This window comes from Manacus vitellinus, unplaced genomic scaffold (genome assembly GCF_001715985.3).
Source record: "Manacus vitellinus isolate BGI_N305 unplaced genomic scaffold, ASM171598v3 scaffold_12_pilon, whole genome shotgun sequence".
In the NCBI taxonomy this organism is placed as follows: domain Eukaryota; kingdom Metazoa; phylum Chordata; class Aves; order Passeriformes; family Pipridae; genus Manacus; species Manacus vitellinus.
In genome coordinates this window covers 2,118,568-2,133,663 of record NW_021938949.1, presented here as the reverse complement: position 1 = coordinate 2,133,663, position 15,096 = coordinate 2,118,568, and the positions used below count along the sequence as shown (strand labels likewise).

Here is a 15,096-nt window from a genome sequence, read left to right as displayed (position 1 = left end):
ACTCCCAAATGTATTGATTTGTGAGGTGGAAAAATCCCAACTTCATGGTGTTGTGGTGCCAGTAAGCCAAACCCTGAGCAGACAAAGTGGGGATGATCCTAATAACATTTTCTCCAACAGAAAGGTGGCTGTTGTGTTGCTTTTCTGCTGTTTCCTGCACTAAGCATTTTGCTGATCCTTTTTTTTGCTGTTCTCCTTTCTGTAGATGACTGGCAAATTCCCCCCACTTCTATGAACACCTCAATGTGAAAGTGGTTTTTAAAAAAAATTGTGCTTAAAAAGTGGCAGGCAGGACTGGGAGCAGATACAGCCTGGGTGTGAATCAGCCCTTTCACAACCAAGGCTGGCTCTGTGCGTGCCCTCTTGTCTGTCTGCCCTCCACCCCCTTTTCTGGGTTAAATACAACCTCTGACTTGGCTAAACAGAGGAATTTTTGACCAAATGAATTTGAGCACCATATGATCTGCCTCCTCATGTTCCCTGAGCCCTTTGCAGGAGAAGGGAAATGCTTGTGAACAAAGTCTGCTAACAGAGTTGTGGGTGGAAAGAGGACAAAACGAGTACGTGAAGAACCACATATTTTCACTGGACTTCCAAAACAAGTGACAGTTTGTTCTCCAGATAAAGGCACATTTGAGAGGAAAGACCTGAACAGTGAAAGTAGAGGGGATTTTGGTGGTTTTTTTTCTTGGTGTCACAAAAATTCTTGTCCAAAATAAGAAACATTGAGGTTTGTAAACATGAACTGTTTAAATATGAAAACGTGACAGGCTGAAGTCCCCGCGAGTCCTCATGGCACAAAACAGAAGATCCTTTTCTCAGAACATGAAGGTGAGACTTCAGTGAAGGGGAACATGCTCTGACATCTGGGGTTTTGCAGTTTCCTTCAGTAGAGATAATCTTGCTCTCATTCAGGAAGTCCAGTGTATATGTCAAAACACCCTGAATTATGTCTGGGTGAAACCTTTGGTTGAGACCCATGTCCAGACTCACTAACCATGGGTGTGTTTCTCTGCTCAGGTGGGGTAAAGGAAGGCTGAAGAGTACTTTTGCATAAAATGTCGGGGGGATGTTATGTAACTACATTTCTGTATTTTTTTAATTTTCCTTTGTTTTTTTTTCCTATTTCTGTTAATTTCTGCTGTGTTAAGACTGCATCCTCTGCAAATATCCTGAACCAAGCAAAGATTTTTTTGCGAAGAGAAAGCTGGAGGTACCATTCAGGGCAGCCAGGGAGCTGGTCTAACCACTTGCTGCTGACGGAAGGAATTTACTCCCCCATTCACAAATGTTTCTCCCTCCTTCCTGCCTTCCTTTTCCTCTTTGTTGTCTCCAAAACCTCATCTGTTCACAGGTTGTGCTCACTACCAACCCATTTCTCCCTCAGTGTGTTTTTCAGTGGATTTAGTGGGTGTCTTGGTGTATACAGTGTGAGGACTGGTGCTGGAGGGCTAGAGGAGATGGAAAGTGGGAATAGTGGCTCTCCTGGCTTCAGCAGGCTGTGAGATGAGCTCAGCACATACTGCTTTACACAAACTGAGGGACACTGTGCACCCAGGGAATTGTTGCCTGTGCAGTTTGAGTTGTGCAAAATGAGCCTTTCCATGTGGTGTTTGTGTTCAAATGTTGCAGCCTTTTTGCTTTTGTCTGAGAATCCAAAAGGAAAATAAAAGTGATCTGCACAATTGTTTTGGCCTAGAAATTCAGATGGGATAGTTAATAAAATAAATGTTAAAGGAGGAAGGGGGTTTTGTCTACCTGAGCCTGAAGGATGAGAAGAAAATCAAACCAAAAACCTCCATTGTATTTTTCCACTTCAAGAATTTACAGGGTGGAATTTGTAATTCCCCCACTGACCAAACTCATGAGAGTAAGTTTTTGTTCTTCAGATACAAAAAACTTATGTTTTTTTTGGTTGTGGATTAGGAAGAATGAACTTCTCTAAACTTTTCTAAAACTGAACTCAGCTCTTCTAAACTAGCTGAGTTCGTACCGGGATGTTCTTTCCCTGTAAGCTCCCTGTTCAAAGACAAGCAAAGCTGGAATTTGTGCTGTGTAGTTGTGCCTGCTTTTCTCATTCTTTAAGAACTTCCCAGTACCTCTGACATTGCTTTGTGCCCATAGCAGTAAAAATCCTGCTAGTCCCTATTCAGTCATTAAACCATAGAAACCCAAGTTTGAAGGGGCTAAACAGCAGAGGCTTAGACATCACATACTGGAGCAATAAAAAGTTCTGAGAAGACTGTCTTCAGTCCAGATGCAAATACAAAGAGTACAGTACCCAGTGTATCATGAAAACAGGACCTTGCACAAGAGGCATGTAACGAGTCGTTGGTTCTGCTTATTCCTGGGTGCAATTCAAAGAGGTGGTTTGTTCTGTAAAGTGTGGTTTGTCATGGAAGGTGATGTCATTCACACCATGCTTGGGAGAGAGACTAAACATGATGCTTCTAGGGAAGGATCTAAGCCAGTCCAGTTTAGTGCACAGTAAAGAAGTGACTTATTGTCAGAATTCAGCCTCATTTGTTCTCTATTTAATGATTTCCACTTTTTTCCTGTTAGGGTGGTGTCAGCCCTTTAACAGGTTAGATTTTTCATGCTATTTCTCTGCCTAGGATTTGTAGGAGCTGAGAGTTTAATTTTATCAAGCTTGTTGCCTTCGGCTTGTGAGTCCTGGCAGCCCCCTGCTTTTTCCATTTCCCCGCTCCAGCTTCTCCAGTGCTCAGCACTAAACCAGCTGTAGCATCAGGATCTACTTAAAAACCTTCCAAGAGTCTTGTGTATGTACATGCCACATTTTGGCTTGTTCAAATAACTCCTCAGTTACTTGTGATCACAGGGGTTTTGTAGCCTACCTTGAGGATCTGCACCCAGGTGTGCATTGTTGCCTCTGCTTTCCTGCAGCAAAGACTTCAGCTACTGAGTTTGATCCTGAATTCCTTGGACTTGTATATTAAATGATTATAAACTACACTTAACTGTGAATAAATACTTCTAGTTTGAACTAAGGTGTTTAACTCTCTTCTCTAGGCTCTGTTTTGGATATTATCAAGCACATTGTGGCCAAAGGAGAACATAAGACTGGTGTCCTGGATGAACCCTGTATAGCCACAATCCTTAAGGAGGTGCTGGAGGGACTGGACTACCTGCATAAAAATGGGCAAATCCACAGGTATTTTACATTTTTCTCACCTTTGTCATAAAATGTTCTTGAAACAGAGTAGCTGAGCACACTCAGTCTCATCCCACAACTCACCGTGAGGGCATGAAGAGAGGAAAGTAAAGGTGAGAGCTTAATCAAAGTGCAGAATTCAGATGTCTGTAGTCTATAGACTACATCTGTATACTATGACTAGGCCAAATTTGGGTAAACTTTGGGATATTGAAAGTTCTGACACAGAATCTCATTCCAAATGTCAGCAGCCAGCTGCAAAGTATAGTTGTTGGAGCTGGAAAACTTCAACTGGTTTTGTTTCTTGCTGAGCTACAAATCAGCAAGAGCACTGCATAAGCAGTGTTGAGCAATTTAATAAGGAGCCCTTCAAGCCCTGATTTTTCTTTTTAAGGTTAACTGCAAGATCAACATAATGAAATTTGAATTTGAGTGATTTCATTAAAAAAAGAAAATGAAAACAAAATTAATGGAAAAACAACTTCTGTAGGCAAAGCCCAGTTAACTAATGGCCTGTGATTTGACAGATCACTGAAACATGAGGGTTTCTGTGCTGCTCTCTTGTTTGAGAGATACTTTTAAATCATATTTTCCTCTCCCCTGGTGTCAAGGTGTGGTGTAGTTCAGTAAGAGAAGATGCTAAGTCAGTCTGTTCTGCATTAAAAAGACTGAGATTTTCAATCCTAAATATGTGCTGAAAATAGAATAAACTGCTTCTGGGTAATATTCACTATCCCAGCCACAGCTGCTGGAACAGCCTCTTCTTTCTTGGGAATTTTGTGAGCTTGGCTGTCTTCTGGGACAATGCCATTACAAGCATTGCTGCTGCTGCTGTGCTGGAGTAAGTTTCTGTCCTCTTATAGCTGCACAAGAAGAGGTTACTTTTTGCCAAAATTCTATTTATTTAGAAAATCCAGTAAGTATTTATTTCATATTTATAATCAAACTGACTGGCTTTTGTAGGTTTATTTTGGGTTGAAAAAGAAAAAAAATGGAACTAATTGAGGTGGAGTTTTTCCCCTGAAAGAAGTGTCAAATTTCATTTTCCAGTCTCCATTAAAATCCTTCAACAAGAACCGTTGTCTTCACTGAAGACAGTTTTGATTTCCTAGCTGGTTGCTTAACTTCGTTTTTTAGAGGTAATACTTCAGGCAGCTCTGGGAATTCAGAGAAAAGTGATAAACCAACTTACCTGCCAAGTACTTGGTAACTTTTCACTGTGCCAGAAGTAATTAATAGAACCATGTTCATCTGTGACTTGCAGTTGGTTTGCTTGGCTGATTTAGTTCATCTTCTGGTCTGGTGGTACTGAAATATATATGTTAAAGCAGCAGTAACCTGTTAAATTTCAGTTTTTCTGAAGGTATCACATAATGTTTTCTGTACTGAAAGAGTGGTGGTTCTCCATTTGGCTGGCTGGATTGGAAGAGCAAAGCTAGTAAATGTGGTAAAGATTAGAGAGAATATATTCATGTGTGTGGGGTGAGGTTTTTTTACTGCTCTCAGCAAAAATACCATGTTCACAAAGTTTAAACTGCTTGGTCTGAAGAAAATGTGATTCACATTGAATCATTTGGAAGTGAACTGGACCAAACCTACTGTGACCATTCTCATCTTGCTGGTTGAAGCATTTTGCCCATATTTAGGGAACTTCAGCAAAGAAATCAGAGCTGTGTCATTGATGCAGCTCAAGGTTGTGGTTGTGCATCAGCTGCTTTGCATGTGTTGCATCCCTGTATTTTGGGGCTGCTCCAACAATTGTGTAGTATTTTATCATGGAAAAGTGTTTGGATTACCTCATTGTGTTGGGCACAGTGGTCTGGGGAATTTGGAGAAGTGGGATACACAAGGAAAGTTGTGAGGTTTCCTGCCTGTGATGCAAAGGATGGGTTTTAAGTGTTGGCAGAAAGCAAGCTGACATGCCTTTGAGGGATGAAACATGTTTCCTTAATGGAGTTCATCCTGCTGTGTTCCGTTTTATCCAGATGTGTGTGTGCTGCTGAGGAAAACACAGTTTAAAGATGTGGTGCAAATGGGACCTTTCCTCATCCATAGGAATATCTGTATGGTTTTCCCGTTTTGCTTAACACCAGGGTCACAATATTGGTCATGCCTGATGGGAAAGGCAGGTGGAAATCTTAAAGCCGTGCCAGAGATGCTCTGAGAGGAAGTGTTTAAAATAACTAAACTTCAGTCCCCTGGGTCAGCTTAAAGTATCTGGCTCCAAAGGAAACCACATCAGGTGATGGCTGAACTGCTGTATCGTGTCTGCAGTGTGGGGCAGCTGTGCTTGGGGTGAACTTGAGGCCAGGGCAAGATCAGCTGTGAAGGATCAAAATGGAAGGGCTTTGACCAGACTCGGAAGATCCAACCCGAAGCAAGCAGCCGTCCAGCAGAGCAAAGTGTTCAGCTGGTTGCACTAAATATCCTATCTCTGTTCATATTACACCTAGGAGAAAACAACTTGATAAAATTAGAGACATAGTATGAGTGAGTGACTGTAATTAGCTCATCTAAAGATGGACAGCCAGGCTGGTGGCAAAGCCCAGAGGATGAATATCAGGACCCAAATGTGATTTTGTGGGCGCTGCTGACCTGAAGTGGGGCCATAAATCATTGGTGAGATCAGAGAACATATGTCTGACAGCAGAGCTGCTTCATACTTCTGAATTATTCATCATCTTAAATGGGTAAATGAAGTTAACACGTGAAAAACTGGCTTAATGAAATTCTGCTGCTGAATCTTACTCTGCATAAGTCCGCCTTGAACTTAGTGCCACTTCCAATTAAGGTTTGGGGAACTGGGTTGGCGTGGAAGTGTAAATCCCTGCTTTGGACAGGAGAGGAGTTTGACAGTATTCTCTAGAGGAGATTAGAAAGCCAAATATCTAGTGAAGGCTTAAATTATAATTCTTTTTTTTGTTTACTTTCCTAATTAACAGCCAGAGCAAGTCCGAGACTTGAATAGGCACCATTGTTCAGCAACAAATGCTGAAGTTTCCCACATTTGCCCAAAGTGATGTTTTTTTTGCTTTCATCTTCCAAAGGCTGTTGGTAAGTGTCTTGAGGCCTTATGGGAAAGACAAAGGAGAAGGCAAAATCAGTTTTATTTTCATGAAACACTCTATACCGAGGTGACGATTACAAATGATGCCCATCTTTCTCCAAAATCACCACTGCCTCCGTATTGCAGAGTTAGCAGCTCCCTGCCTTCCCTGCCATGTGCCCATCCCTGGCCATCTCTCCTGTGCCAGCTGCTGCTGCTGTCCCCATTGTGGCTTCCTGCGTAGCACAGTGATCCCAATGCGGATTTGAAATCCCAGTGATCCGGCTCATGCTGAGTGAGTTAAGTACCTGGGCACCAGCCAGTGTGCTGAGGACGGAGGGCCAGACTCGGAAGCCTTTGGATGAAGCTGTCCTGCAGGAATGTGCTCAGGCACTTTTTTTTTTTATGGAAGTTGAGCAAGACTGACGTGCTGTGAGGGGTCGCTGCCGGGCTAATCTTGTCTGGGTGACACTCAGGGTATGTTGTACCTCTTCCCCATTTGGACTCTGATTCCTCTGTGTATTTGGGGATTAGCAGGAGTTTGATGAATGACTTAGAAATAAAACTAAAGTAAAACCAACCCAAGAGGTTTTATTGCTTAAAAAGATTTATTGGAGGGAAGTTCAAGGCTTTTTCAGGTGGTGCTCCGTATGGCAGTCTGACAAATGAATCATGCTGATTAACTGTTACAAGGTCTCTCTGTCTTTCTCCCTATTTTTATCTCAGAGCTTATCTTCTGTTCATGATTAGCTGTTGTGTAACTGAATATTTTAGTTAGTCCAGGTGAAATGATACGCTGCTCAAATATAACCAGATTCTCTTATTGCAGCACAATAAATGTGATACTTGCTTGCTTTTTTTGTAAATACAGAAAAGCCTGGAAAGTGGTTTAGGATTGCATGCACTCGAAATATTGGCATGGCAGCAGTCCAGCTATTACTTTGTTGGCTGCTCTGCTTCTTACAGGGTGAGAGATGCAGAAGCACATTTGATCTGCTGAGCTAGATCAGCCTATGCTGCCCTACTGAATGTTTTGGGGTTTTTTGGTGTCTTTTGAAAATCAAGAGTGTGAGCAGCAGGGTGCTGGGGCAGCTGTTTGAATGTTGCTTTAAAGGAGACCCTGGAAAGAGTATTCTTGCTGTGCTTCTATGCCGACTATATTCACTTATTTTTTGGACCTTAGGATGGTTCTGACAGAGGATCAAAGTTTAATTTTTTGCCTCTTTACCTATATTAAGAGTAAATAACTTCTGAAAAAAGGAAGTGAGCACATCACCAAGACTTGTGTGTGGGCTTTTGCAAGAGTGCTGCTCCAATAGCGGGTTTTGTATTTAAGATGAAGAAGCTGATGGATATATTTCGGCACAGCTTGGCTGTCCAGGATTCAAGCTTAATTTTCATGTAGCTGATTAATGCATTGATAGCTGTGCTGGCAGGTCTTGTGGTTAAACTGGATTCCAATATGCCTCTGATTATTTTGATGACTGAAATACTGTACTTTTTTGTTTCTGTAGCAATAATGTGGGAGAACTACAAGCCCTTCTCTCCACAGTGCTGTAATCTTACTTTGGGGAGTGCGTTTTGGAAGTGAAGTTTGGTAGGGGAGGAATGGATAACGGGTGGAGCCTTTCCACCTCTAATTGCCAGTTTGATTTTAAGTCAGGACACTGGTAATTTGAAAGTTGGCTATTGCTCAGCTGTGGGAAGTGGAATTTTCTTATTCAGAGATGTGTGCTTTGGGCTCTTCTTTTATAGTATGGTAGGGCTAGAAATAACTCCTAGAGGTAGTAGTTAATATAAATTTTAGAGCTTTAATTTGTAAATAGTTCAGTAGTCACAGAAATGTTACTCTTGGCTGTTTCAGTGGGAAGGAGGACAAGATGCAGCTCTGGGTTGTACTGGGTGATTTGTTCCCCCAACAAACACCTTGCTCTGCGCAGTGTGAAGGGCACAAGGATCACCAAATCCTACTCTCTGTATAGTCAGATGGGGGTGTATTGTGGTGGTTTGGCAAACCAACATGTTCTCCTGGTGGTTGTTTCTTCCACTGCATCATCCAGAAATTCATTGTTCAAAAAAAAAGAAAAAACAAAACCAAAAAATACCCCACTGTGATTGCGGAGAGGAAATACGAACCAGATGTAAATCCCAAATCTGCAGACAGCCAGAAACAATAACTCCTGTGGAGACAGTTTTCCTCAAAGTGGATAAAGAACAGTCTCTGCTCTGAAGCCTAAAAACCTGGGATTTAAACCTCTGCTGGTAAATATTGTTGCTGCTCAGATCACAGGGGTGCTGGGGGCCCTGCAGCAGCTCCAGGGGACTCTGTGTGTTTGCAGGGGGATGTCTGGAGGTGTGGCTGTTGCAATCAGGTGTTTACCCCCATGTTTTCTCCTCAGACCCAGGTGCTGCCTCTGAACTTTGTCACTCAATTTCCTGCACTTACTCAAAGTAACTTCGGTGTAGTCCAGGGGAAAACCTACTTTTGGTAGAACTCCTGTGCATCACATTAGAAGGAGGGGAAGTTTTTAGGTTTTTCCCTCTGCTGCATGGAGATGTGAAGTGGGAAGAGTACCATGAAAAGCAGGAGATAGAGGTTGGGGTGATCTCCAAAAGCAGTGACAGGTTTTGATCAGTGATCCATGAATGAGTTGCACACTCAACTAATGTAGTTTCCAGCAGTTCTTGAATTGTCAGGAGCATTTGAATTTGATGTGTTTCCAGGAAGAATAGTCATCTGCTGTCTGCAGCATTAAATGTATCAGGTGAAAATGTAACAGATTCTTTTAGCTTTCTACTCTGCAGAAACCAAGTGCCATTCACACCTGTGTACAGCAGTGTTTGTGTGACATCTGTCTCATGTCACTGCATTTATCTGGTGTAGATTACTGGGATGATATTGCCTGGTATAGGCTCTTGCAGCATCTACCCAGCAGCAGAGTGACTGTTTAAATAATCATGTTCATCTTTTCCACTGTGATATATGGAGTAAATAACTCCCTTCAAAAAGGGGGCTTTGGGTATTGTCCCCTATTGTGATGCAGCAGATTTTCTGGCCTTTACAGGTCCTAAAAGCTACATTTTTGGAGATGCCTTAAGCATTTATTCAGACCACTTCATGTCTTCTGCTAAAGCATGAGAAAAAAGGGTCACTTGCTAAATTTGTGTGGTAACGTATTAAGCTCTTGAAAATTTTGTAAGGTTACATCAGAAGTTATTTTTGTATGTTTACTAAATCAAATTATATCCTGCCTAGTAGACTTCTAATAAAACTTTGATATTAAAAAGTAAAGTTAATACTTTAAAAAAAAAAATGAGACAAAACCTACACACATTTAGGACAACAAATAGGGAACTGCCACAGAGAAATCTATCACTTAGTGGTAGCCTGGAAAGCATCACCAAGTGAGACTGGTAACTGAGAGAGCACTGTTTCCATTGTATACATACCCAATTTTATAACTGCTTTCTCCATTTTATAGGAATTACTGGTTGAAATATGGAGATCTTTCTTCTTCCTATGCTGGTCATGCTTAAAACTGTTGTTTCCTAGATTTTGGAGGAGGAAGTTGAGCTGTCAGGGCTCTGGGTGTCTCGAATTTCTCCTCCTGTGTCACGTTGCAGACATGGCTGAGCAGGAGCTGTGGGTGGCTGTGTAGATAGGGACAGCTCTTGGCTGCATAGGGGAATGCCTTGGACCTTGTGTGTGTATAGATATACATACTGCTTCTCCAGAAGAGGGGTGCTTTTTGCCTTTTGGAAATTAAGACCTTTTTAAGCCACCCTATGTACATTTTTTGGGCCTTATTTGATCCAGATTGGTTCTGTCTTTACTGGAATGACCTTTCCTCTTTCCATTGTGGCAGGGGGACGTGCGAATCACTTGATATTCTCATTTCTTCTGCTACCTGATGCATCTTGTACTCAAACTGGGGTGATCTACATGTGGTAATTTCTGGGAAAGTCCTATTTCTGAGGACACTAGGAACATGTTATAACATGCAGGAGATACTGCAGCATGGTGACGTGCATCACTGGTACTGCCACACAGAGCAAACCTGCCTCTTTGCACGTTAAATCATTTGACATGAAATATTGAAACAAGACCACGTTAGAACTTGACTGTTTTCCTCTGTTACCACTGACTAAGCCAAGGTGTCCCAAAAATATCTGGGCCTCCAGGGGTAGGAACAGACCTTGTGACTCCACAGCTTTCGATGTGTGTGTTGCTTTTCATGCTGCAGCTGTTAAAGGGTCTTTGTGCCTTGTCCCCACTGCAGTCCTTAGGAAGTAGGATCAGGAAATGGAAGGGCTAAAGAGATGAATTTGTGGAAGAAATACTGGTACATTTTTAGCTGCTGTTCAGCGGTATGAAAACTTGATTTTAAAGCCTGCTGGGCAGGGTCCTTTCCTTATACAAGAGAAAAAACCCTGAAGTTCTGACAGACTCGGGGAAACTTTAAAAGCGGTGTGTGAAGTTAGAGATATAGCTTCTCTCTTGCATTGACTGCTGAAGGGTGTCAGAAGCCCTGGTTGATTGGCAAATCCTCCTTGTCATGAGCTGCTGTTACAGCAGTGACATGCTTTGGGGTGAATGTGTGAAACAACAGAGTCTTTTGCTGGAGGAAGAAGTGGGGCTGTGAAGGTTGGTGTGATTAGATCATCTCCATGTTGGGAGGTAGGGCTAAATCCAGTGTTTGTAGCACTTTATTTTCTGTCTTAAGGAGCTGATCTGTCTGAAAACTGTTTTTTAAGGTTTTGGATCACCTGGAGCAACTTCCCCACAGTGATGTGTGGGTGAAGTTACTTGAGCACTGATGCTGGGCTGGCTTGGTGATGGATGGGTGGTGGAGTCCAAGGCAGACAGGATCTGTCCTTGAACTGTACCACCCTTTAACCCTCGTTAGGCTGTAACCACGTGGGAAGAGAAGGAATTAAAGAGAGTGCGAAAGCATCAAAGGCAGAGTTGGCACAGGAGTGAAAAGTGTAAGTTGGACGTAATTTGCCGAGATAAAGGGAAGTTGCAGACGCTGCGATAACAGTGACAGACAGGGACACAGAGAGGGATGTGACACTTCATAACAGAGACTCACACTGGGTTAGCCCAAGGTCTGCAACTCTTTCTGTACTGCCTCAGCATCTTCCCAGCTCCTGGAGCTGTTCAGTCAAGGAGGATGACAGTATATTTCAGGCAGATCTCCTGCAGCTTTCCTTAGTGAGTCGTCCCTTGTCTGAGCTGACACAGTGGCTTAACCTAAAAGAAATCCAATTCACGTTGTGGTTTCTTTGGCCCCAAACCCTCTACTTAAAGCAACATTGGAGGGCAAAAAATCAAGAGGGTTTGTACCGAGAAAGTGTATCATGCAGCCTCTTGAAAGGTGTTTTATGATTTAGCTACAATAAAGTGCAATGGGAGATTAATTTCTCATATAGCCCTCACTGGGGTTTCTATTTGCCTATGCCAAGAGACAGGATGGAGTTATCTCTCCCAAGAGGTCTCTTCATTACACTCAGAGTGATCTGCCTGGATCTTAAGGGTAGGGCACAGAGAAAACAAGTACTTGATGCACTCTTACAGCTCATTTTGATGGATGCTGACAGTCCTTTCCATTGGGCTTTGTCTACACATGACTGTGACAGACTGTGGCTTTGCAAACAGTAACTTCTACCTGCCAAAGCCTTGCTTCACTCTGCTTAAAAGCACAAAAAGAACCTTTTTAATTCCTGGTTACATTGGATTATTCATCTAACTTTCTCCAGCCGTTAAAATGACAGTTAAAAAAGCTTTTAAGTGTTCCTACCTTTGTAGCCCCCATGAAGTTGTGCCTTTAAAAATACCTGTCTCATTTGAGCCCTCGGGTAAATCATGAGTTGCCTTGTGCTGCTGGCATTGAGTTCCTGCACCGAGGCCCTGGTCTTTGAGCACAGCCCAGCAGCTGACAGAGCAGCTCGGAGAGGAGGGAAGCGGCAGTCGCTGTGCTTCCCTGATCCTGAGCAGTAAAGCGTGTCCCTGGGCCGGTCCCCCGCTGTAATTTATGGCAGCCTGGCTGCTGCCGCGGGGCCCGGCTGCCAGTGGCCACGAGGGCCTGCTGAGAGGGCTGTGGATGAGCAGGGATGAAGCAAGCTGTGGACTTGGCCCTCTCCTCCCTCTGCTTATGCCTGGCTCAGCAGGGAGGCTGGAGAGGAGTATGGAAGCTGCTCTGCCAGCTCTCTGCCATTGGAAAACCTTCAAGCTTTGGGAGATGTTCCTGAGGCCGGCTCTGCAGTTAAGTACAGCACAGTAATAGACAGCAATTGCACCTCACCCAAGAGTTTGGGACTTAAAGCTCAACTCTGTCACAGGAAAATATTAGTGCACACAGCTTTCCTGAGCAGGAGCAGGGACATGTTAATGTGTACAGCACTTCCAGCGTTGTCTTGAATGCCTTCTCCTGTGTTGTACTGAACTTACTGACATTTGAGGGTGTAAAAATACTGATCTGCCTGCACGCTCCAAGCCTAGTTTACATTTGGCAGCTCTAAATGGTAAAGCACTTGCATGTCACCAGCTTTTTATATCTTGGCTTATAAGGCAAAGGGAAGAGGTGACACAGGTAACAGCATATCATTGAAGGGAAGGGAATGTTTCATGGTACAGAGAGTATAGTGCTCATTTGGTGTATAATGTCACAGATTGCTTCATATTTAACTGTATGTAGAGATATTGTCCAGGGAGCATTTTCTGCATGACTCAGAACAACATCAGCTCCAGCAATTGGTTGCATTCAGCATAAATATTTTGAGTTCTTCATTACTATTAACAGAAAATAGTAATTGTTGCATCTTGCACCTTCTCTTTTTTTAAATGAAACTTGGCAGGACCAACCACTCCTTCCTCATGCCAAATTATGCACTGTGGAGCTCAGTCCATGAAATTTTATTGTTGCAGTTGATGTAAATTGCATCTAATGGGCAGATGACTCACGGCTGTGCTGACATCCAGCTTTGCATCCTAAAGGCACATGCCAGCAGGCTGGAAGCATAGGCAGAGTAAACAGGGCTTATCTCTCTTTCCTCTTTCCTGGGATAATTTTCTTCCCAGTGCTGGCCTGCAGAGCACCTGGAATGCCACTCTTTGCTCAGGTCCCTTGTATTGTGGCTGCAGTGGCCTTAACAAAGCATCCTTAGCAAGCACTGTATGTTGGTGCCAAGGATTGAGGGCTATGGGTGAGGGCAGATCTGATCATTAAGCAGAATTTCAAGTACTTATGTAGGCTTTTTATAGTGGGAACAAGCCATCAGGATACAGTTCCTGTAGTTCCCCCCCCGCCCTGCTAAAAAGTAATTTGTGGAGGATGTGGGAACCCAGCACTCAAAACTGGGGACTGTCATCTCATTGTCTTCCTGTGCTCCCAAGCCTCCTGTAGCTGGAAGTGTGGTTGTAATTTTGTTGTCGGGGTCAGATTTGGTTGTACAGCACATGATGCCTGTGGCCCAGCCCCACCCTGAAGGCATTAATGTGATGTAACTGGTACATTAGTGGGAAGCTAAACCAGTTTGGGATGCAGATGAGGAGGGATTTCTGCCCTGCTGCGAAACCTCTCAAGGCTGATGTGGAGAATCCAGCTTTGCACTGGAGCAAGTCCAAACCCCTCTTCCCACTCAGGTTGTGAAGTACAAGGTAAATAAAAACATAATTGTTATTTTGTGGAAGGGCTTCTGAAGGCTTTAGAAGAAGGGAATGTGACAGCTACAGAGCGAGAATGTCTGGAACTACTGTAGCATTTGTTAAGCTACCAACAAGAAAGTTTACATCCTTCTGTAACTTCATTTAAAACTTGGTATAATTACTGTTTATGCTAAAGCCTAAAGCTGCTTCCTGTTTCCAGTGTAGTAATTGTGCCAGAGGCACACCATTTATTCCCAGTGTATCAGCCCAGGATATGGTCATTACCACATTAATAGGAAGTACCTTCAAATTGTTATACTTGGCAATAACTATATCCTGGAGTAACAAACTTCTCGCCATTCAGTGTGTGAGTTTATAAGCATCTCCTGAGGAGAATAAACAGGAAAGCACTTACCCTCTCTTCCCTGCCCCGTTGCTTTAAATGCAATTAATTAATCTTAAAAATGATTTTAGAGGAGAACCTACTTTGAAGACACTGCCAGTGCACCAGTATATGCTAAGGAAAGGGATTTGTGCTCTCCCAGTGTTATGGTGTTATGTATAGGCTGGGGTGAGGAATGGGAAAGCTGGAAGTTGCCTCTATGGTACAGTAACTCCAAAATGGAGTTGGTGTCCCCAAACATCTAGGTGCCCCATCAGTTTTGCTGCTCCAGGGTGGAGTGCACCAGGCTGGAGTGAGTAATGGCCTTTGCAGAGGGCTGGTCACTGTGAGGAAATGCCACATGAAGGGGTGATTTAATTCTGCAGCTTGACTTGGGTATTTGGCAGTGGCAGTTTCAGCCTCTTGGATTTGGAATTGTGGCAATGACTTGTTTTAATTTCTTGAACCAACTTTAAGCATCGTATTTACCAACTTTTGTTTTCAACAAGAAAATATATAAATTTTAATTAATCCAAGCTGAAGTTAAAAAGAAAACAAGCCTCTGCATTGGTGGGGGAGGTTAAGGGACTGGAGTACTTTGACTCTTTTTTCTTATGGAATTCAATCTGAGTGCTTGTTTCACTACTTTTTGCATTCTAAGCCTGTCCAGCTTGCTCTGTTGTGGTGGGATGGTTTGGTGGTATTGAATGTGTCCTGTTTTCTGGCCACTGTTGCTACACCAGTGAAGCCTGATTGATTTTTTTTTTTTTTGCCACATCCTTAGTTTTGCTTAAAAACTTCCCTGGCACTTCCTTCACAGCTGAGTATGGTCTGCTCCGGGGGCTGAG

At 43.0% G+C, this 15,096-nt stretch overlaps 1 protein-coding gene across 1 annotated transcript in view; it reads left to right on the top strand.

The window, feature by feature from the left end:
- OXSR1 (oxidative stress responsive kinase 1) overlaps positions 1-15,096 on the top strand; it is a 73,567-nt gene that overhangs the window by 19,684 nt on the left and 38,787 nt on the right. Inside the window, exon 4 of the mRNA XM_029957804.1 lies at positions 3,031-3,172. Coding sequence (XP_029813664.1) covers positions 3,031-3,172 — 142 coding nt within the window. The remainder of the gene's footprint in view (positions 1-3,030; positions 3,173-15,096) is intronic.